Source organism: Cherax quadricarinatus, chromosome 17, assembly GCF_038502225.1.
Source record: "Cherax quadricarinatus isolate ZL_2023a chromosome 17, ASM3850222v1, whole genome shotgun sequence".
Classification (NCBI taxonomy): domain Eukaryota; kingdom Metazoa; phylum Arthropoda; class Malacostraca; order Decapoda; family Parastacidae; genus Cherax; species Cherax quadricarinatus.
The window spans coordinates 12977747-13003078 of record NC_091308.1 but is presented as its reverse complement, the minus strand read 5'-3'; the positions used below and the strand labels follow the sequence as shown (position 1 = coordinate 13003078).

The window sequence follows — 25332 nt, the reverse complement described above, 5'->3', positions numbered from 1 at the left end:
TATATATATATATATATATATATATATATATATATATATATATATATATATATATATGTCGTGCCGAATATGTAAAACTGGTCAATTAGCAAGAACTCATTTAAAATTAAGTCCTTTCTAAAATTTTCTCTTATACGTTTAAAGATTTATTTTTTCATTAATGTTGATGTAAAAATTTATATTTTTGTACCAAAAGGAACTTAGAAAACTTACCTGACCATATTATAACAAGAGCAATTTATTTTAGCCTAACCCAACTAAATATATTTTAGATTTGTTTACAATAATTTAATACTAAACAAACACAGTGAAATATATTTTTTTCGTTAGGTTCAGAATGATTTTGGCGAAATTATTGCATACGCAAATTTTCACTTGTCCTATATGGCAAGATGAGCGTTGCTATTTAAGCCAAGATCGCAAGTTCTGCCTATTCGGCACGACATATATACACGTATATATATATATATATATATATATATATATATATATATATATATATATATATATATATATATTTCTCCTGTTTTCATGCCGGGGGAGGGAGCCTTCTGATTTACTATCCTTGACTCATAAACCTAGATAATACACGATAATCCTTAGTTTAGAATATAGGTAAATAGTTCTTCTCAGGATCTACTAGATAACCTGGGAGTTGATCTCAAAGTCTTCTGGTATGTCTCTCCCATGTGCATCAGCACCCTCCCTCCCACCCACAACACTTTCTCTCCCACCCACATCACTATCCCACCCACCCACATTTTCCCTCCCACCAACAACATCCTCTGTCCCACCCACAACACCCTTCCACCCACAACACCCTCCCTCCCACCAACAACACCCTCCCTCCCACCAACAACACCCTCCGTCCCACGCACAACACCCTCCCACCCACAATATCCCTCCTACCCACAATACCTTCTCTCCCACTCACAACACCTACCGCCCTGCTAACAACACCCTTCCACCAACAAAAACTTCTGTCCCACCAACGACATGCTCCATTCCACAACGATACTCTTCCCCCCACTAATAACACACTCCCTCACATCAGCAACAACCTACCTCCCCCAGCAACGTCCTCCCTCCCACCAAGAACAATCTTCCTCCAACCAACAACAACCTTCTAACACACGACACTATTCCTCCCACAAACAACACCCTCCCTTACAACAGCAATACTCTCCCTCCCACTAACAAAACCCTCTCTTCCACTAACGAAACCCTCCCTCTAACATTCAACACCCTCCTTTCCACAAACAATACTCTCCCTCCCAGAAACAACGCCTTCCCTCCCACGAACAAAACATTTTCTCCCATTAACAACACTTTACCTCCCTTCAACAACACCCTCACTCCCACCTACAACACCCTCCCATCAATAATACCCTCCCTCCCACAAACAACGCCTTCCCTCCCACCAGCAACACACTCCCTCCACCGTCAATACTCCTCCTTCCCCAACAATACCCTTCCCTCACCAATACTACCCTCCTACCTTCAGCAAAACTTCTTTATGCACCTAAAACCTCCTGTGCCCCAAGGCATGGTTCTCACCCCACTATTGTTCCTCATTCTCAGTTCTGATATAGACAGGGATATAAATCATAACACTATCATTTTTTGCAGACGATACTGGAATCTGTATGAAAGTAGCATCCATAGCAGACACAGTGAGCCTCCAAGCTGACGCTTTCCTCCAGTGGGCCACTGACAACAATATATTCAGTGAGGGCAAATTTCGGTTATTATACCATGGGATGAAAACAAGATTAGAGAAAGAGACAAACTCAAACCACTTAATAGAATGTAAGTCAAATGTAAGAGACCTTGAAGTGATAGTCAAAAGCTCTCACGTTCAAGGAGCAGCACAACATTATCATCGATACCTAAAGAAAAATGATAGGATGGAAAACTAGAACCTTCGAAATAAGAGATGCTAAACTAATGATGACACTCCTCAGGTCACTCATTGTCTCTAGGCTGGAGTATTTGTGTACTAACGGCCCCCTTCATGGTAGGAGAAATTGCTAATATGGAAAATATACAGAGAACATTCACAGCCCGCATAAACTCAATCAAGCACTTGAAGTCCTTTAGACCCTAGAGGAGACAAATACATCATAATCTACACCTGGAAGATACTGAAAGAAATGGTCCCAAACCTGCACACCGAAATTGATAATTACGAACACAAGAGGATTGGCAGACGATGCAGGATACTGTAATGAAAAGTAGAGAGCGATGAGTACAGGGTATGTGTTTGGGCACCTCAACTCGCAGTGTTCGAGAGGGAACTCGATAGATTCCTCATAACAGTTCCTGATCAACCGGGTTATGATGTATGCGTTGGACTACAGGAGGCGGGAACTAACAACTTGATCGATCAGGCCAGTAATCAGGGAGCCTGGTCTGGGACCGGGCCGCGGAAGCGGCGACCTCCGGAAGCGACTTGAGGTAAACTCCCTCGAACAATACACGCCTCCACCAAGAACATCCTCCCTCCCCCTACAGCACCCTAGTTCCTACCAACAACACACTCCTTCCACTAAGAATACCTTCCCTACCACCAACTACACACACACACACACACACCCTTCAACAACACACTCCCTTCTCCAACATACCCCCTCCCTCACTCCACCAACATTACTCCCTCCACCAATAACAAACTTCCTCCCATAAATAGGAAGGTCCTTCCACAAATAACACCATTCTCCAACAACACCCTACATTAATATCCACCCTCCACCATCAGCACTCTTCTCCAATACCCTTCAACCTCCAACAGCCCTCTCCCACCATCAACAACACCCTCCCAACATCAACATTACCCTCCCACCATCAACATCACCCTCCCATCATCAACATCACCCTCTCATCATCATCATCACCCTAACATCAACATCCGCCGTCCATCAATATAACTCTCTCATCATCAACAAGTCTCTTTTTTCCAAAAACCATCCCTTCTTCATCAACATTCTCGCTTCTTCATCAACACACTCTTCATACCTCCAGCAGCACCCTCTACAAACACCCTCTATCGCCCAACAACGCTCTTCCACCTCCAACATCCTTCTCCAACAATTTCCTCTATCAATAACACCCTCTATCAACAACCCCCTCCCTCCCTCCACGAACAGCATCCTCCATCAGTAACACGTTCTATCAACAATGTCCCTCCACCAACATCCTCCATCAATAACACCTATCAACAACCCCCTCCCTCCCTCCATCAACAACACCCTCCCTCCACCAACAACATCCTCCCTCCACTAACAACATCCTCCATCAATAACACCCTCTCCCTCCCTCCACCAACAACATCCTCCATCAATGACACCCTCTATCTATCAACAACCCCCTCCCCCCGTCCCCCACCAACAACACACGCGCGGCCTCACCTGCACAATACAGGATACACACTCTTCCTCCCTCCTTCCTGCTGTGAGTGTTCCTTCACTGCCTCCGCAGCTTCCTAGAGGCGGCTTGCGCGGGGCGGCGGCAGTTATAGGATCCAGGAGGAAGGGAAGTCCTGCCATCCTGCCGCCGGCCTGCCGCTACTGGCCGCCGCCACTAGCCGCCACTCCTGCCGCTACAGTGGTGCCGGCGGGCCAGCAGCCGGGTTAGGCTTGCGTCCCCTCACTCCCTCGTTGTCCATTCGACCGCCGCAGTTGCTCCCTGGCCATTGTTGCGCTCGGACGTATCGCTCCTGGCCAAGGTTCGAACCCCGTGTGTGAATGTGGTGTGTATGAGTGCATGGTGTGTGCAGTGTAGCGCCGTACCCCATGTGACGAGGTAAACCTAGTGTCTCATGCGAGGGGCGCTGCTCGTCCAACCCTTGAATCAGTGATTAAAGTGGTTCCATACCTTTTTTTTTTCTTTCAAGGGAAGCATAAGGCAGTGTTCGCGAAGCCATTACGTAAAATAGTTTGCATATACTCACCCCTCGACTCAGGCTGCGTGATACATATTGGTGAATATTTACAGAGAAAATGTCGACATAAGCAGTTGGACTGTTTCATTAACTTGCTTACCTCCACAAGACCCTGGACAGCAGCCCTGACCTCCCTTCACGCCACGCTATGTGAAACTCCGGGGGGTTGAACCTGGGTCCTTGCGTGTCTGTATGTTGTGTTGTGTCTGGGCACTAGTACAAGTCGTCGCTCACGACCCTCCTTCGTGTGGTCATGAAAGGTAAGTCTGTGTGGATGGCTGCGTCTTCAGTGCAGTCTTAATGATTTATAGCAATCGATGGTTGCTAGTTTAGGAACACAGGCTCCGACAACGTTCCTCCACGCTGAAAGATTTTTTTTTTATCTTTCTTTAATATATGCAATAAAATCACAGTAACAGATGATATCACAATATGCAGAACAACCACTTTGAAAGAATAGCGGTATTCCAAGCACTTTCGTGATTTATCACATTATCAAGGAACTATGATATATATACATACATATATATATATATATATATATATATATATATATATATATATATATATATATATATATATTATATATATATATATATATATATATATATATATATATATATATATATATATATATATATATATATATATATATATATATATACAAACATTATGCTTTGGTCTAAGCTCGACCCCTGATATGAGTAAGGACCCGTACTTAATCTAGGGACTGTGCTGAATCTACTGCAGCTGCTAGGAAGATGATAGGATGGACAATGAGAACCTTCAAAACTAGGGATGACATTCCCATGATGACACTCTTCAGATCGCTTGTTCTATCTAGGCTGGAATATTGCTGCACACTAAAGCACCTTTCAAGGCAGGCGAAATTGCAGACCTGGAAAATGTACATAGAACGTTCACGGCATACACAACTGCGAACGATTAATTAAAGGTCCTCAACTTGTATTCCCTGGAACTCAGGCGGGAGAGATACATGTTTATATATATTTGGAAAATCCTGCAGGGATTAGTGCCAAATTTGCACATGAAAATCACTCCCTACGGAAGAAAAAGACTCGGCAGGCGATGCAACATACTCTTAATGTAAAACAGGGCGCCACTAGCACGTTAAGAGACAACACAATAAGTGTCAGGGGGCCCAAGACTGTTCAACTGCCTCCCGCCATACATAAGAGGGATTTACCAATAAACCCTTGACTATGTTCAAGGAGGCTCTAGTCAGGCACCTAAAGTCAGTACCTGACCAGCCGGGCTGTGATAAGTACGTCGGTTTACGTGCGGCCAACAGTAACAGCCTGGTTGATCAGACCCTGACCCACCATAAGGGCTGGTCACAGACCAGGCCGCGGGGGCGTTGACCCTCGAAACCCTCTCCAGGTATGAGTTTTTGTGCTTTTGATGCTGATTCTCGTCGTGCTCTGGTCTGAGGTAGTATCTGTAAATAATTTTACTCGTTTACACACACACACATATATATATATTTTATATATATATATATATATATATATATATATATATATATATATATATATATATATATATATATATATATATATATATATATATATATATTTTTTCAACAAGTCGGCCGTCTCCCACCGAGGCAGGGTATATATATATATATATATATATATATATATATATATATATATATATATATATATATATATATATATATATATATATATATATATATATATATTTTATATTTTTTTTTCAACAAGTCGGCCGTCTCCCACCGAGGCAGGGTATATATATATATATATATATATATATATATATATATATATATATATATATATATATATATATATATATATATATATATATATATATATATATATATATATATATATATATATATATATATATATAATATATATTATATATATATATATATATATATATATATAATATATATATATATATATATATATATATATATATATATAATATATATATATATATATATATATATATATATATATATATATATATATATATATATATATATATATATATATATATATATATATATATATATATATATATATATATATATATATATATATATATATATATATATATATATATATAATTTAAATATAGGGAGGTACCACCTCTAGAACTGTCATAGGGACCCTCATCCTCAGAGAAAAGAATAAACTTGCTTCAGGGAAAACTCAAGGTTCTCCCTGAAGCTGTTTGAGAATTTTCTCCTACCACCCCCTATATTCAAGTATGTTTTATTTAAAGACAAAATACATTGGCCAAACATTCACAAAAATACAACAGAAAGTAAAACAACATATATATATATACATATATATATATATATATATATATATATATATATATATATATATATATATATATATATATATATATATATATATATATATATATATATATATATATATATAATGTCGTGCCGAATAGGCAGAACTTGCCATCTTGGCTTAAATAGCAACGCTCATCTTGCCATATAGGACAAGTGAAAAATTGTGTATGCAATAATTTCGCCAAAATCATTCTGAACCTAACGAAAAAAATATATTTCACTGTGTTTGTTTAGTATTAAATTATTGTAAACAAATCTAAAATATATTTAGTTGGGTTAGACTAAAATAAATTGTTCTTGTTATAATAAGATTAGGTAAGTTTTCTAAGATTCTTTTGGTGCAAAATTAAAAATTTTGACATTAGCATTAATGAAAAAAATATATCTTTAAACGTATAAGAGAAAATTTTAGAAAGGACTTAATTTTAAATGAGTTCTTGCTAACTGACCAGTTTTACATATTCGGCACGACATATATATATATATATATTTTTTTTTTTTTTTTCAACAAGTCGGCCGTCTCCCAAACAGGCGAAATTATTTACAAACATTGTCTCTATGTCCACAGCAGGACTCGAACCTGCTAACTGTATCAGAGTCCACAGTACTTTACCACTGAGCTAGACTGGTCTAGCTCATTGGTAAAGTACTATGGATTCTGATACAGAGTTAGCAGGTTCGAGTTCTGCTATTGACGTAGAGATAATGTATATATATATATATATATATATATATATATATATATATATATATATATATATATATATATATATATATATATATATATATATATATATATATATATATATATATATATATATATATATATATATATATATATATACATATATATATATATATATATATATATATATATATATATATATATATATATATATATATATATATATATATATATATATATTTTTTTTTTTCAACAAGTTGGTCGTCTCCCACCGAGGCATGGTGACCCAAAAAAGAAAGAAAATCCCCAAAAAGAAAATACTTTCATCATCATTCAACACTTTCACCACACTCACACATTATCACTGCTTTTGCAGAGGTGCTCAGAATACAACAGTTTAGAAGCATATACGTATAAAGATACACAACATATCCCCCCAAACTGCCAATATCCCAAACCCCTCCTTTAAAGTGCAGGCATTGTACTTCCCATTTCCAGGACTCAAGTCCGACTATAAGAAAATAACCGGTTTCCCTGAATCCCTTCACTAAATATTACCCTGCTCACACTCCAACAGATCGTCAGGTCCCAAGTATCATTCGTCTCCATTCACTCCTATCTAACACGCTCATGCACGCTTGCTGGAAGTCCAAGCCCCTCGCCCACAAAACCTCCTTTACCCCCTCTTTCCAACCCTTTCGAGGACGACCCCTACCCCTCTTTCCTTCCCCTATAGATTTATATGCTTTCCATGTCATTCTACTTTGATCCATTCTCTCTAAATGACCAAACCACCTCAACAACCCCTCTTCTGCCCTCTGACTAATGCTTTTATTAACTCCACACCTTCTCCTAATTTCCACACTCCGAATTTTCTGCATAATATTTACACCACACATTGCCCTTAGACAGGACATCTCCACTGCCTCCAACCGTCTCCTCGCTGCTGCATTTACCACCCAAGCTTCACATCCATATAAGAGTGTTGGTACTACTATACTTTCATACATTCCCTTCTTTGCCTCCATAGATAACGTTTTTTGACTCCACATATACCTCAACGCACCACTCACCTTTTTTCCCTCATCAATTCTATGATTAACCTCATCCTTCATAAATCCATCCGCCGACACGTCAACTCCCAAGTATCTGAAAACATTCACTTCTTCCATACTCCTAATCCCCAATTTGATATCCAATTTTTCTTTATCTAAATCATTTGATACCCTCATCACCTTACTCTTTTCTATGTTCACTTTCAACTTTCAACCTTGACACACATTCTCAAACTCATCCGACATATAATATATTATATTATATGTCGTGCCGAATAGGTAAAACTGGTCAATTAGCAAGAATTCATTTAAAATTAAGTCCTTTCTTAAAAAATTTCTTATACGTTTAAAGATATATTTTTTTCATTTATGTTAATGCAAAACTTAGTAATTTGTACAAATGAACCTTAGAAAGCTTACCTAACCTCATAACAAACGAAATTTAGTTTACCCTAATCCAACTAAATATATTTTAGGTAAGTTCACAATAATTTAATAATAAACAAGGAAATATATTTTTTCGTTAGGTTCAGAATGATTTTTGCGAAATTATTGCATAAACAAATTTTCGCTTGCCTTATTCGGCAAGAAGGGCGTTGCTGTTTAAGCCAATATAGCAAGTTTTTTTCCTATTCGGCACCACACACACACACACACACACACACACACACACACACACACACACACACACACACACACACACACACACACACACACACACACACACACACACACATATATATATATATATATATATATATATATATATATATATATAATATATATATATATATATATATATATATATATATATATATATATATATATATATATATATATATATATATATATATATATATAATATATAAACAAATTCTGGTCTTGAAAAGGCTCCCAAGTGAGCTGTGCGAATATAAAATATATTTGGCCATGGGTCGGCTCCTAATCACCAGCTAAACATTACGTAACGAGTTGTTTTCACCGTAAAGTTTTCTTGCCGAGCCGCTAGTTAGGTCGTGATGCTCCTCGCAACACCTGCCTCTTAACACCACTCTTCCAGATAGAACGTCCGTTTTTGCACGCGTTGCAATGTGTCGACTAATGTACGACCTAACAAAAATAATATCTTCCAATAAGGTACATTGATGTTGATGAGGGATTCTTGATACTGGTGTTGAGTGATTCTTACATAACATAAGAATAGAGGAACACTGCAGAAGGCCTACTGGCCTTGATGCTGGTGAGGGATTCTTGATGTCTAGCACTTGTAGGTCTAGCGCTTACTCATTAAAACTATAATGGCAAAAATTACATTTTAGTTATTGAAAAGTAGGTTAGGTTATCCAACATAAATAACACATATATAATACCAAATAACGATATAATAAGAACTTGGCTGCTGCTTAAAGCGTTTATAACATCACCTCTGTTTGAAGTTAGAGGACAGAATGGGGGCTGGAGGTAAATGTGGCAGCAAATCAAGGCTGAACGATGACTGTTCATCATTGTGATTCTCGGTGCTGCTTCTCTGTTCACTTCTAGGCTCCAGTATTGTCTTGAAAGGCCAAGGGAAGTGTGTCTTATTTATACTAATAATAAATGTCATAATAAACGTCCGCTTGCTTTGCGTACTGTCATGCACACGTGACCTCACACAAACATACATAACTCATGAATGTTAACTCTTTGCCCACACACGTACACACACACACACACACACACACACACACACACACACACACACACACACACACACACATACACATTGAAGAGGCGTGTCCAGGAGCTTTGTCTCGACCCCTGCAACCACAAATAGGTGAGTACACACACACACATATACACATGGAGAAGATTATCAGGAGAAGAGTGGTGGAACACCTAGAAAGGAATGATCTCATCAACAGCAGCCAACATGGTTTCAGGGACGGGAAATCCTGTGTCACAAACCTACTGGAGTTCTATGACATGGTGACAGCAGTAAGACAAAAGAGAGAGGGGTGGGTGGATTGCATTTTCTTGGACTGCAAGAAGGCGTTTGACACAGTTCCACACAAGAGATTGGTGCAAAAACTGGAGGACCAAGCAGGGATAACAGGGAAGGCACTACAATGGATCAGGGAATACTTGTCAGGAAGACAGCAGCGAGTCATGGTACGTGGCGAGGTGTCAGAGTGGGCACCTGTGACCAGCGGGGTCCCGCAGGGGTCAGTCCTAGGACCAGTGCTGTTTCTGGTATTTGTGAACGACATGACGGAAGGAATAGACTCTGAGGTGTCCCTGTTTGCAGATGACGTGAAGTTGATGAGAAGAATTCACTCGATCGAAGACCAGGCAGAACTACAAAGGGATCTGGACAGGCTGCAGACCTGGTCCAGCAATTGGCTCCTGGAGTTCAATCCCACCAAGTGCAAAGTCATGAAGATTGGGGAAGGGCAAAGAAGGCCGCAGACGGAGTACAGTCTAGGGGGTCAGAGACTACAAACCTCACTCAAGGAAAAAGATCTTGGGGTGAGTATAACACCAGGCACATCTCCTGAAGCGCACATCAATCAAATAACTGCTGCAGCATATGGGCGCCTAGCAAACCTCAGAACAGCATTCCGACATCTTAATAAGGACTCATTCAGGACCCTGTACACCGTGTATGTTAGGCCCATATTGGAGTATGCGGCACCAGTTTGGAACCCACACCTAGCCAAGCACGTGAAGAAACTAGAGAAAGTGCAAAGGTTTGCAACAAGACTAGTCCCAGAGCTAAGAGGTATGTCCTACGAGGAGAGGTTAAGGGAAATCAACCTGACGACACTGGAGGACAGGAGAGATAGGGGGGGACATGATAACGACATACAAAATACTGAGAGGAATTGACAAGGTGGACAAAGACAGGATGTTCCAGAGATTAGACACAGTAACAAGGGGACACAGTTGGAAGCTGAAGACACAGATGAATCACAGGGATGTTAGGAAGTATTTCTTCAGCCACAGAGTAGTCAGTAAGTGGAATAGTTTGGGAAGCGACGTAGTGGAGGCAGGATCCATACATAGCTTTAAGCAGAGGTATGATAAAGCTCACGGCTCAGGGAAAGTGACCTAGTAGCGATCAGTGAAGAGGCGGGGCCAGGAGCTCGGACTCGACCCCCGCAACCTCAACTAGGTGAGTACATGTTTTTACATGCAAACATTTACGAAAAGATACATAGGATACAAAAAAAAAATCACAAAAACTCGCACACACAAACAAAAAACAGACATAAACGCTTCCTTTCATACAACAACGGGCAGGACTCTCCCAAGTCTTGCAACAATTGCAATAAAGGAACACTCGTAGTATTGCAAACTCTCCCTCCTAAATGAAACTCGTGTCTCCAGTGTTCACTTAAACGAAGCCTTGGAAGATCTCTCGATCCTCCTTCCTTGAAAACACCTTATTCAAAACCGCTCTAGACTTCACCTGCATTAAAAAAAATGTGACGCTGAAGATAAAAGGATTTTGATCAAATTAAATGATGTGTTCATTTAGAGTGAAGAGATGGAGCGCGGGAATGCTCCTTGGATTACATTCTAATGCTGTACTTACTCCAAGGTGGGTACTCTGATGGCAGCCAACAGTTTCTGATCCAAGGCTTTAGAGCTGCCCTCCCCTGCCTTGAATCAAATCTGATTATCACACATTCTCCAGGCTCTTTATGAGCCATCCGTTCTTAACGCTTACCCATTAATATACTAACTGTACTGTACTTCATATATATATATATATATATATATATATATATATATATATATATATATATATATATATATATATATATATAAATGTCGTACCGAAGAGGTAAAACTTACTATTTTGACTCTAATAGCAACGCTCTTCTTGCCGAATAAGGCAAGCAAAAATTTGTGTATGCAATAATTTCGCAAAAATCATTCTGAAAATAGCGAAAAAAATATATTTCATTGTGTTTGTTTATTATTAAATTATTGTAAACTTATCTAAAATATATATTATATATATATATATATATATATATATATATATATATATATATATATATATATATATATATATATATATATATATAGTTGGATTAGGCTAAATTAAGTTGCGCTTGTTATAATAAGGTTAGGTAAGTTTTTTAAGGTTCTTTTGGTAAAAAAATATTAATTTTACATTAACATAATTGAAGAAATATATCTTTAAACGTATAAGAGAAAATTTTAGAAAGGACTTTATTTTAAATGAATTCTTGCTAATTGACTAGTTTTACCTTATATATATATATATATATATATATATATATATATATATATATATATATATATATATATATATATATATATATATATATATATATATATATATATAGTTGGATTAGGCTAAATTAAGTTGCGCTTGTTATAAAAAGGTTAGGTAAGTTTTTTAAGGTTCTTTTGGTAAAAAAATATTAATTTTTACATTAACATAATTGAAGAAATATATCTTTAAACGTATAAGAGAAAATTTTAGAAAGGACTTTATTTTAAATGAATTCTTGCTAATTGACTAGTTTTACCTTATATATATATATATATATATATATATATATATATATATATATATATATATATATATATATATATATATATGTATAAGAAGGTACCACCTCTAGCACTGGACTGGGGAGCCTCATCCTCAGAGAAGACAATAAACGTACCTCAGGGAAAACTCAAGGTTCTCCCCGGAGCTGTTTGAATATTTTCTTCTCCTACCACCCACTATATTTTTAAGCTACATGTGAACTTTATTAATAAACAGAATACATTGATAGAAAACACAAACATGAGTACATTGGTACATATATCAAAGGTTATGAATCTCCTCCAGCTCCTCCGAAGCCAGACGTGAGCCCAGTATGCAGCATGTATTTCCCCTCTGGATGGCCATGCTGAGGTGCTGGAACATGAAAGTGGCTGCCCTTGGGTCCCTGGTGGTGTCGATGAGTCTGGAACCCAGTTCTTTAAGGAAACGTGTAGCATGTTTTCCCCATGATCCCAAGGTCGCTGATCCCACTGGCACAAATTGATATTGTTGGCTTATGTCCCTGTACTTGCCGATCTTGTAATCCTCTCTGTCGCCCGACACTGTGATGGATATAGGTGTCAGCCAATGTGGACACGCAGGTATAGTTCCATGCTAAGAGCTTGCCCTTCTTCCAAGGATAGATGGTGATCCCCTTGGGGCAGTTTGCTGGGTTGTGGGTATTGTTGGCTGCTAGTGATCGGGGCTCCCTCTCAGCTGGGCATTCAGCTGTAGCAAGGATTCTCTTTATGTTGTCGTTGACCTCATTGTGTCTTGCATGCCAGCCCTTGGTTTTGGAACAGTTAAGACTATGTAGACCATATTGGTCTGCTTGCGCATCACCGCAAATACATGTATATTCCGTGTGAACTGGGGCAGCAAGGCGCAGAGCCACTGCAGTAGGGAGGGTCTTAGGGTCGAGGCGTGTTCCCATTGCCGATATGGGAACTGTTTAGAGGAAGTCCCCGGAGTGAGGTGCGCTCACAGCTTGGAGACGGGCAATCTCTCTGTCTGATGTTGCAGCCCTGAGCATGTTGGCAAGCACCTTTTCAACGATGGAGCCATCCCAGCTTGACTATTTGTAAGCCAGTACTTCACTAGGGTTTGGTGCTGGAGCAGTAAGAGTCTCCCATTCAGTGATGGCACTGGCATAGCTAGGGTCCTGTATTCCTGCTGAGTCACTGAGGTTTTTAGGAAGAATTTGTCTTGTTAATTCGTTTGATGCTATGGAAGAGGATAGGAAAGCTGGTAGGGCAATCTGGGAGGATCTGCATTCTCCCAGCCCCCCAAGCCTGACCGGAAGTGAGGCTTGCAACCACTGTCCATCTTCAAATAAGATCACAGTAAACAGGTGATATCACGATATGAAGAATAACCACTGTGAAAAATTAGTAGAATTCTAAGCGCTTTCTTGATTTCCCACATTATCAAGGAACTATAAATGTAAAAGGTTAAGAGAAAGGCATGTAAGGACGAGACTACATCTCGCGGCCACCTCAACAAACCTGACTTTTTATAATGATGTAGGTAGGTAGTCAAGGATCCCTGAAACACAACTTATAGTCTATCCCAATTTTTTTTTTAAATTTGTCTAATGTATCTTAAATTCTTCCCAAATTTTAATAATTATAAATGAATCCAATTTGTATAATCCAAAAGCAATATTCATATTATTTTTAAATGTATTTCTTATAAGACTTGATTCTATTATATTCCTCTCGACCATGGACTTGCTAGATACAACCTTATCAGCCTTCTAAAAATTAATTGAATAAGGACTTGCCTTGTATGGGCCAGTAGGCCTTCTGCAGTGTTCCTCCATTCTTATGTTCTTAAAATCTCTCATATGAATAAACAGAGCATTAGAATCTTGTCCACATCTAATGGTATATTTATGTTGCTTGAATCTTAATTCAAGATTTTTCCCAGTTTGACCGTAATAAACTTATATATACATATATACATGCCCAGAACAACCACTGTGAAAATTCCAAGCGCTTTCGTGATTTACCATATTATCAAGGAACGAACACACACACACACACACACACACGACGTTTCGGTCCGACTTGCACCATCAACTAGTCACATAGAAAAGCACATACATATGCACATATATATAGAATATAGATGATTTGCTTCGTGTCTCGTCCTACTTATAAGAATTTACTTAAGAAAAATGTTTTGTATGCTGTGTTTGTTAGCTGCGTGTTTCTATGAATTGTTTGTTTGTTAGCAGAGTGTGTCACCTGTGTATCTCATGTGTTGTATGTTTGGCACTCAGGTATTCTAGCTGTGCAGGTGTTTATAAACAAAACAAATGTGTATATCTTCGCGGTTTGTTAATACTTTGTGTTAATTAGTGAAGGTTAGTCTAGAACTTTTATACTGATTATCTTAGGTAATATTACGATTATAATTATTACATTAATCATTCCTACTACCACTACTTCTATCACCACCACTACCACCACCACTGCCACCACTACCGCCACCACCACTACCACAACTACCATCACCACCACTACCACCACCACCAACACTCAGCACCGCCACTACACCACCACCACCATCACCACTACCACCACCACCACCACCACCACCACCACCACCACCACCACCACCACCACCACCACCACCACCACCACCACTACCACCACCACCACCAACAGCAACAACAACAACAGCAGCAAACCCACCACCCCCACCTCCACTACCCCCTCCCCTTCCCCTCCACTCTGTACACTGCCTACCCACTTCTTCACTACCTAAACAATGTAGTTCAATTTGTTGTGAAGATCTCTCAGTCTGTGTCAACAGCTCAGCGTCGAACTGATTTGAGATTTTGTTGTTGTTTAAACCTTCGCATTTTTCAACGTTTTATTCTCTCTCTCTCTCTCTCTCTCTCTCTCTCTCTCTCTCTCTCTCTCTCTCTCTCTCTCTCTCTCTCTCTCTCTCTCTCTCTCTCTCTCTCTCTCTCTCTCTCTCTCTCTCTCTCTCTCTCTCTCTCTCTCTCTCTCTCTCTCTCTCTCTCTCTCACTTTCTCACTCTCTGGAGTTCCTAATGTATTCACCTTTTGTTTAAGTGGGTCGCCCTGTAAATGGGATTGGATGGAAGTTAACGATTTCGGTCTGTGTTGTGTACTTGTTTGTTTGTGTGTGTGTGTGTGTGTGTGCTGTGTAAATGTGTTATATGTGTGTATTTGTGTGTGTGTGTTTGTGTGTGCGTGTGTATGTGTGTGTGAGTGTGTGTGTGTGAGTGTGATGTTTGAGAGCAAGTTTGCTTAGTGTCGTGTATCGATTAGTGAAGTCTGTGTGTGTGTTTGCGGTGTGTGTGTGTGTGTGTGTGTGTATGGTGTAAATGCGTGTGTTGTATGTGTTTATTTGTGTGTGTGTGTACTCACCTAGTTGAGTGTGTGTGTATGTGTGTGTGTGTTTGTGTGCGTGTGTATGTGTGTGTGTGTGTGTGTGTGTGTGTGTGTGTGTGTGAGTGTGATGTTTGAGAGCAAGTTTGCCTAGTGTCGTGTATCGATTAGTGAAGTCTATGTTTGTTTGCCGTGTGTGTGTGTGTGTGTGTGTGTGTGTGTGTGTGTGTGTGTGTGTGTGTGTGTGTGTGAGTGTGATGTTTGAGAGCAAGTTTGCCTAGTGTCGTGTATCGATTAGTGAAGTCTATGTTTGTTTGCCGTGTGTGTGTGTGTGTGTGTGTGTGTGTGTGTGTGTGTGTGTGTGTGTGTGTGTGTGTGTGTGTGTGTGAGTGTGATGTTTGAGAGCAAGTTTGCCTAGTGTCGTGTATCGATTAGTGAAGTCTATGTTTGTTTGCCGTGTGTGTGTGTGTGTGTGTGTGTGTGTGTGTGTGTGTGTGTGTGTGTGTGTGTGTGTGTGTGTGTGTGTGTGTGTGTGTGTAGTGTGGGTCAACTCAGCGCCCTCTGTTTGCCGAGGATATTTGTTTTCTTATTCATCGTAGTGCATTTGGTTTTTCCTCTCAGGTTTAAAATGTGTCGACTACCTGAGAGTCATCAAGGTTGATATTCACCTGTAAACGGCCAGTAGAGATTATTTCAGTCTCTAAAATAGATATCAAAGACTACTCTCTCTGTTTAAACATGGATATATACATGCCTTTCGTGAGGTTAGGTAAGGTTTGTCGGGAAACATTGCGGGTTTTAGTCATATGACGACCCGCAGCCGGAGCTTTTGGTCATCTAACCGAGGCCTTCCGCTGGCCTACCGGTCCATCCCTTTAAAAATTATGGTAATTATTATAACTATTTTCTTTCGCTGTATATTCACTGAGTGATACATACCTCTTGTTTTATATACACTGAGAGATACACACCTCTCCTTGTATATTCACTGAGACACATACCTCTCGTTGTATCACAGGTAAGAGATACATACCTTTCGTTGTATATACCCAGAGATACGCATCTCTCGTATACACACTGAGAGATGCATATGTCTTGTTGTATATACACAGAGATACATATGTCTCGTTGTATATACACTTAGAAATAGTCACCTTTCGTATTCACACTGAAAGATATACGCCTCGTCGTATATTTGCTGACAGACAAACTTCTGTTGAACAGCACTCGCCGTCGTATAAATACAAACTAATATACCCTGTATGTTATTTGTTTAATGTCAATAATTGTTTATATGTTATATATATACTTGTTTATTTGCTAAATTGCAAATTATATTTGATTATTAATATATTTATCGGTTTATTGTTTTTCATTTTATTGTTATATGTATATTTCACTACGAGTTTCCTATTAATTAACTGGATCTCTCTCTCTCTCTCTCTCTCTCTCTCTCTCTCTCTCTCTCTCTCTCTCTCTCTCTCTCTCTCTGCACCAGGTTTTCCAAGGTTAAGTTTAGGATTCCTAACTTTATTTACAAGCTAAGAGCTGTTACCTACGTCAGCTCATATAAACCTTTTTATTGTTAAGAAATGTATAGATAGGGAACAGGATGAAATTGGAGCCATCTGTGGGCCGGTGATTTCGTTCAGTCAGCTGACTTTATTTTGCTGATGTCATCATGTTGTATGAACGTGCTCCAGACTCGAGGCATCCTAGGAATAAATGATCTCAAATGAAGTGATGGTCTGGAGAAGGCACAGACAGAATGTAGATGCTGCTTTCAACTCTCTCTCTCTCTCTCTCTCTCTCCCCTATTTGGTTCAGTGTGTTTACGTTACATGTTCCAGTCTACGTACTTAGATATTTCTTGTTAATTTCAGTTACCTGAGCGGATTGACATATTACTTTTAGCTGCTTGTAATTACGTGTGAATATCTATCGAGTATTTATATTCTCATTTAAATTATACCAAGCTCCCTATATTTAGAGGAAGATATAATCAGTAATTGTCTATAATGTTTTCTCCAACAGTTATTCATTATTAATAATATTATTATTGTTATAATGATAATAGTAATTATCATTATTATTATATTTCTATGCAAGCGCTGAAACCCTAGACGTAATTAAGCTTCTGCGAAATGGAAAGTTGGGTGGCCCGGTGGTCTGGTGGCTAAAGCTCCCGCTTCACACACGGAGGGCCCGGGTTCGATTCCCGGCGGGTGGAAATTCCGACACGTTTCCTTACACCTATTGTCCTATTCACCTAGCAGCAAATAGGTACCCGGGTGTTAGTCGACTGGTGTGGGTCGCATCCTGGGGGACAAGATTAAGGACCCCAGTGGAAATAAGTTAGACAGTCCTCGATGACGCACTGACTTTCTTGGGTTATCCTGGGTGGCTAACCCTCCGGGGTTAAAAATCCGAACGAAATCTTATCTTATCTTATCTGTTCAAATTGTAAGATGAAAACCTTCACCGGCACCAGAGCACCGTGGGAAAACTCTGGAACCACATTAAACGTTAAGATATATCAAAGTTATATCGGTGTAAACCTGCTCTCCCCAGTCCACCCTTGTTAGGCAGTATGGCTTTCTTTGTGATTTTGTGATCAGTTAGACTGTTACTGCTAGTATCTCATAACGTTTTCTGACCCCACATCTCACGAGGAAACCTCACAGGATTCTCCTCCTCCACGGTGTCTGCTTTCCACAGATATGACGACAACAGTTATCTTTTAATTAAATCTTGGAGTGTGAGTGAGTCTGTGTGGGAGAAGCTTGGTATAAGTGTGGTCATAGTAGAGAAGAGGTTATCCAAGAAGTTGGGGTCGAAGCTCCGGGGTTGGCTGGGGTATGAGTGAGATTGACATGATGGATCGAGTATCCAAGAGGTTGGAGTTTGAGGCTCCGGGGTTGGCTGGGGTATGAGTGAGGCTTACATAAGGAGCGAAGTGAGGTTGGGATCGAGGCTCTAGGGTTGTCTGGAGAATAGACGGGGCTCAGTGTGGTTGGGTGAAAAAGGTGAAATTCCGGACACTGGATAAGAATTGGGTCAAAGGGGTGGGATTCTTGGTGGTAGTACAGTGTCTTACAGGGTATCTGAAGTGGTAATCTGGACACTGATGTAGGTCTGTATGCACGTGTGGCCTGGACACTCGTAGAGGGCGATCGCGTCAACATAGAGGTTGATGGTGGGTTGGACTGGAGCATTAGATTACAACCACCTGCCCTTCCCTTGACAGCTCGAGCAGGCAGGTGGGATCAAAGGAGGAAACCATAGGGTAAAGGATAGGGGGGGGAGGGTGTTGAATCTAACTAGCACCTGGTCACCTGCCACAGAACTAGCCCTGTTGATTTCCATACTTAATTGGCCAGTACTAAACATATCACTCTCTCTTATTTCCAGCGAAACTTCATGTGCATATATATATATATATATATATATATATATATATATATATATATATATATATATATATATATATATAGCATGCACTAAAAATAATTTCTCTAGGCAATAGCCACTCTATAACTCTATTAGTTAAGCACTCGTTACCACCTTTATTCACACTCATTAGCCGTCATTACATAAACTTTACTATTGGAATATCATTCGTTTAACTTTCAATGGTAAAAATCCTGGAGGGACTCTGAAAGCCTCTGGTAATTTATTCATTAGCCGTTTATAAAGTGCTCTTGCTTTTGTGGGCTCAGAAAAAATATTAGTTTTCACGCTATTGTTAATTAAAAGTGAGTCCCGTCCAGGCTATAAGAAGACTTACAGATAACTGCTCGTACAGGCTCTCTGGTACATTTAGGGAGTATTGTGGAGTATTTTGGAGTATTTATAATGTCTCATGAGAGGTAAAAGAGGGTAATAAAAGTACTAGGCATACAAAATATTTATTATACTATATTAAAAGAATCTTACAAAAAAATATAAAATATATAAATAAATGCCTTTTCAAAAGGTGATGATTTATAAATAAAAGCTGAAGAAAAGTTAATAAATATTTTATATAGTTTTTCTCAAAACACTAAACTTAACATTATCAAACACCAATCAATTATTATTTCATCCTCTGGCTTTCTGATGCCAGATAAACTGAGGTGTCCTTACATCCCTTACACAGCCATCTAGACGAATGAAGTACATTGGATGTGGAGGAGAATTTATATGGTTGCCAGTCTTTCTGGAATTAGGGACAACCTACCTACCTTGAGTCGACATGGAGGGTGTTCCGGGAGTCAACGACTCCCTCGGCCCAGTCCCTGATATTTTGTATCTTTTGGAATCTACAGGAAATGTAGATTTTTGTTCCTTCCTTTCTTTTGGTGTAAATAATGATTCAGCCTCAGCCGATAAGTCTCGATATCGATGTGGTTGGTTTCTCTAATCTTTTAGATGTTTCAAGCTCAACCCTGAACTCTTTGAGTGACTCAAGAAATCATAATAACACGACTCATTCGCCATGGGTTCAAATCTCACCAGTTCCGTGGTTTGTTTGAATGATATTGACTCATGAAGTAAGGATTTGCAATCCCCTATTGTAGAGGAGCTAAGAGTTTCGGACAGCAAGATCAAGTATCACAACTAAAGAGTCACAAATACTATCATCATATAAGTCTTCTAAAGAGTTGGGTGAGCTTGTCATTTTTTTCAGTCACCATATGGGGTAGGTGATCTAAACTTTCTTTGCAGTGTTATCGTGCAGGAGGAACTTGGTAATGGGTTCATTGCCAGCATCAGAAGATAACATGGTTACTGCCTTCCTAATGTCCACTTACAGGTCAAGACTCAATCAGAGGAACAGTAGTTCAGTGTTTCTCACTTCACCTTGGGCTTATTCACCGTCTTCGAATTCTGTACAAGCGATTACCATTTCTGTTATCCCTTGCTGTACCTACGTATCTGTACTTGTACTTATAGTGGAGGTACGCAAATAGGCTGAAGCTAGTAAAGAAATTGTAAGCATAAATAACTGACTTTTCTAGTTTTGGCAAAACATTTTTAACTAGAGCAATGACAGTTTTAGAAGTGACATTCACCTGCTTCTCAGCAGAGAACTTGACTTCATGTACAGTAGAAGTTGTAACCTCACCCCACAACATTCCCTGCTGCATCAGCATCTTGCGTACTCTGTAGAAAATCTTGAATCCCCATTTTCTTGAAATCCCCATGGTCTTGAATCCCCATGGTCTTGAATCCCCATGGTCTTGAAATCCCTTGATATATTCTCCTTGGAATGTAGGCGAATAAGATGCATCACAATCTACACCTGGAAAATTTTGTAGGGCTTGGTTCCAAATATGATCACCAGAATCACGACCTACGAAAGCAAGAGGTTTGGCAGACAGTACAAAATATCCCAAATGTAAAGGAGTGTGATGTGTTCACTAATAAATAACACAAATGCAAAGGGAACCAAGACTTTTCAACATCTTCCCTTCATACATTAGAGAAATTACTAACAGACCTATGGCTGCCGTCAAGAGTGAACTTGAGGAGTTTCTCAATCCCTGATCAGACCACCTATGATACAAACGTTAAACTGCGTGCGGCTTGCGCCAACAGCCTGGTTGATGAGGTCAGTGGAGTCACCGCAGGGACCCCACGGAGTCTCACCCCCCCCCCCCATGGAACCACATTACTACGGATACATCTCCTTCACCCACCCTGACGCTGTATAACCCTTACGAGTTTAGCGTTTCCTCGTCATAATGATAATAATTAGTTCCAAAAGTACGTCGGTATGAGAGCAGCCAAAGTGGTAACGAACAGTGAAAGCGCTAAACCCGTTCATTAGTGTCATTCAGCGCCTAGGATACACTGAAAGGTAAGGGAAGTTGCAGTTCTTTGGATCAGGATGAACTTATACAGCCAACAAAGACAGCGGAGAGGGAGGACTGGGCGGCACAAGTGACGCTCCAACGACCACACTGAGTCGCTTTCCAACCTCTGACTATTATATCTCTTGAGTCTTCTCTGTGGTCAATGGTACTTACTTGCCAGTGGCTGCTTTGTATTCTTCTTCTTCTTCTTCTTCTTCTTATTATTATTATTATTATTATTATTATTATTATTATTATTATTATTATTATTCTTATTATTATTATATTTTTTTATTATCATTATTATCATGAGACACAGAATGAAAGGATCATGCTAAGGACTTGGGTATAGTGATGTCAGTTTACATATCATTTAGACAACACGGTACAACTCATATTGGAAAACCCAGGAAAATGACTGGGTAGATAACGATAACGTTCATAACAAGCAAAACATTGTCATTGGTGACACTTTTCGGATCACTTGCGTTAGCATTTAAATTACTGGAGACGTCTAAAAGGTGTGAATGTGTACTCTGTGTAGTGGAAGAGAGAGAGGGAGAGAGAGAGATTCACGATAATGTATAGATAATAGATACCTGACGGCCTAACCCCAAACCTACACAGCACCATAACAGCGTATAATACAATGGGGTGAAAGATCTGGTAAGAAGTGTAAGGTAAATCTTGAGAAGAGCAGAGTCGGCGTGGGCACGAAAAGGCAACATTGTTTCAGCATCGGAGGACCTAGACTATTCAACACTTTGCCAGATATCAAAAATATGCCGGGCAAGTGTGAAAAGTATGAGGAAAATCAGCCTGTATCTCTGCCAGCTGCCAAATGAACCAGGCTGTGATGGATATCGGAGCCAGCGGGCCGCCAACAGCAACAGCCTGGTTGATCAAGCTGGCGCAGATTAGGAAAACTTTCGAAACTGGTAACTAGTATATCACAGGTCAGAGTTATATCTGTTTGGTGCTGACGGCTCCTTTCAAAGCAAGAACAGATATAGAGAGTGTTTACAGCCCTTATAGTGCCAATAAAGCATTAAACTACAGGAAACCCCTTAGACTACTGGAAATGTACTGTATGGAGCTGAGGAGAGAAAGATACTAGATAATATATACATGGAAGATACTCGAGAACATAGTCCCAGACCTACATACACACTATCATAGCTGTGTAATGTAGTCCAGAAATGTTAAAGAAGTTCAGTGCAACGTACGGGCGCCATAGATATAATGAGGGAAGATTGTATCACCATCCATTGTTGGTGACTATTCACCCTACTACCAGCAGGAATTAGAAATATACTGGGAAAAGAAAACTGGATCGCTACCCACGCCAGGTGCTAGATTAACCAACGTGTCATGGACATGAGTTTCAGTGGGATGCTAACAGCAACAGTCTAGTTGACTAAGTGATCAAAAGAAATGCTTATTCTGTAAGGGTAGGAAATTTCTCGGAACCGGTTACAGGTATATCACAGTATTATATTGTTATTATTATGATTATTCGGAGATAATCAGGTTTGATCTGATGAAGGAGAGGGCAGCTCCATTTCCTTGGATTAAGAGCTCTTCAGCGGCATCAATACACCTCCACTGAAGGTGGCTGCTGTGAAGCCTTGAACATTTCCTGTGAAAATGCGAATCATTACTGAGTCTGGTAACGCCCCAATCTGGGCCAATTTACCACAGTTCGATGCTTCGCTTGCCTTTAAGATGATGTTATAGTGGTTTTATTGTGTCTGTACGTGTGTGTGTGTGTGTGTGTGTGTGTGTAGTGTAGTTGTGGGTGTGTCTAATTATGACCAGTAAATATAGTTACAGTAATTGTGCTTGTTTGTGTTGTCGTCTAAAATAAATTTATCGCTTAAGATCACTTGGTTTTCAATATCTGTGTAATATACTATTTCCTCCCAGGCCTCGTTCAAGCTGTCAGCCTCGCAATTTGTAAATTATTACATTTATTATATTTACGGGAAACATGTGTCTCACTTATCAACTTGTGGGAACCATTTTCATCATACCAGTCTGACACAGCTACACAAAGGTGTCTTGATACAATGGACATCTTTCACAACTTCATTTCCTAAACACTAGTTATAAGTGAGAAGGGTTGGATTCCAGAGGACTTGTCTAACATGGGCCAGTAGGCTAGCTGCAGCGTTTCTCAATTCTTGCCTTCTTGCTTCTGCTAGTGGACCCCTCATCCTCCAGCGTCTTCGAGGCCTTCCACGCCTTACCTTCGGCAGTATATAAGCCTTACCTTCGGCAGTATATAAGACTCCATTCTCATGCTTTATCTTAGAGTTACATAGGTCATCTACATGATCAAGACTCGTGTCAGGAGACACTTTTGTTTCCTGACGAATAAAACAACATGAAGCTTCAACTTCACATTGTTCCAGACTATGGAGCTGAACACTTCTCGGAGGAGGGACTGACCACCTCAGAAACTATTTCTCTAAAGTTGGTGGACTAATTGCATCATCTTTACCTCGCCACTACTGCTGCCTCCAATCTAATTTCTTCTGTATTTGACTGAAAAATCCTACCTCTTAGGCGAAACGTTTCAACAGTATAGATGCCGAACTGTTGCACATGTATTTTACTCATCATTTACGGGTAACGCCAGACATGTATAGGTCATTCAGCGCCTGGGGAAAGGGAGGCAGTCAGGTTCGATACAAGGAAGGGAAGGGAAGGGTAACACTATTGGAGATGAATTTTTTTGTTAGATCCATTTTACATGTTCTGAAGTTACGAACTGAAATTTCAAATTATAATTTCTCGTTCTTCCTGATCATCACTATCTCATTCTTCCATCATCAAATACTCTTTGTCAGTTTTTTATATACTGATCCTCTATATTTTCCTCTTCTCTACTTACCTTAGTTTGTAGATATAAAAATGTGCAATTATGTGAAATGCTGGAGGCTCGTTTCTCTTTGCGGGAATTGACCCAGTGACCTCCCAGCTGGGACGTGGACTTGGCCTCACCAGGTGGTACACAGTAGCATTGCATGGGGCTGCATTTGATATACCTTTGATGGGTTTCGAGAGCTTTCTTACTCCAGCTGCCCGTCCACGTGTCAGACTTGTCTGGGGCTTGCCTGGTCAACCAGGCTATTGTTGCTGGCAGCCTGCTGACCCACATATCCATTACAGCCTGGTTGATCTGGTGCTTGGTGGTGGTACTTGACACGTATCCTTTTGCTGACTTATACACTTGTTCCAGCAGTATTCCTGATGTCTTCTGGTAAGAGCATGGGAAACAACCCATGACACTCATACTTATTTGGAGTCTGGCTGTGTGGTATAAGTACTGTGTACTTTGATGCAGAGTCTTGCAGGTTCGAGTCCTGCTGATCTGTGTAAATAATTTCGCTCGTTTGGGAGTCGTTAAGCATTTTAAAAATCTATTGTGAGACCAGTGCATGAGGCAGGATGAGATCAAATAACTTCAACACAATCGTAACAAACCTCCTCGCGCCCCGGGCTGACACACACACACACACACATGTTAGG

General features: G+C 39.7%; 1 protein-coding gene across 4 annotated transcripts in view; it reads left to right on the top strand.

Moving 5' to 3' along the window:
- Positions 1-3601: 3601 nt before the first annotated feature.
- Positions 3602-25332, top strand: part of Mcr (macroglobulin complement-related) — a 770662-nt gene continuing 748931 nt past the window's right edge. For 2 of the 4 annotated variants that reach the window (XM_053773336.2, XM_070085799.1), the window contains exon 1: positions 3674-4200. In XM_053773336.2, the coding sequence (XP_053629311.2) occupies positions 4194-4200 (7 nt within the window). In that variant the 5' untranslated portion in view covers positions 3674-4193. Of the gene's footprint in view, positions 4201-25332 lie in introns of all 4 variants that reach the window. The other 2 variants (XM_053773332.2, XM_053773333.2) reach the window with 2 other exon arrangements.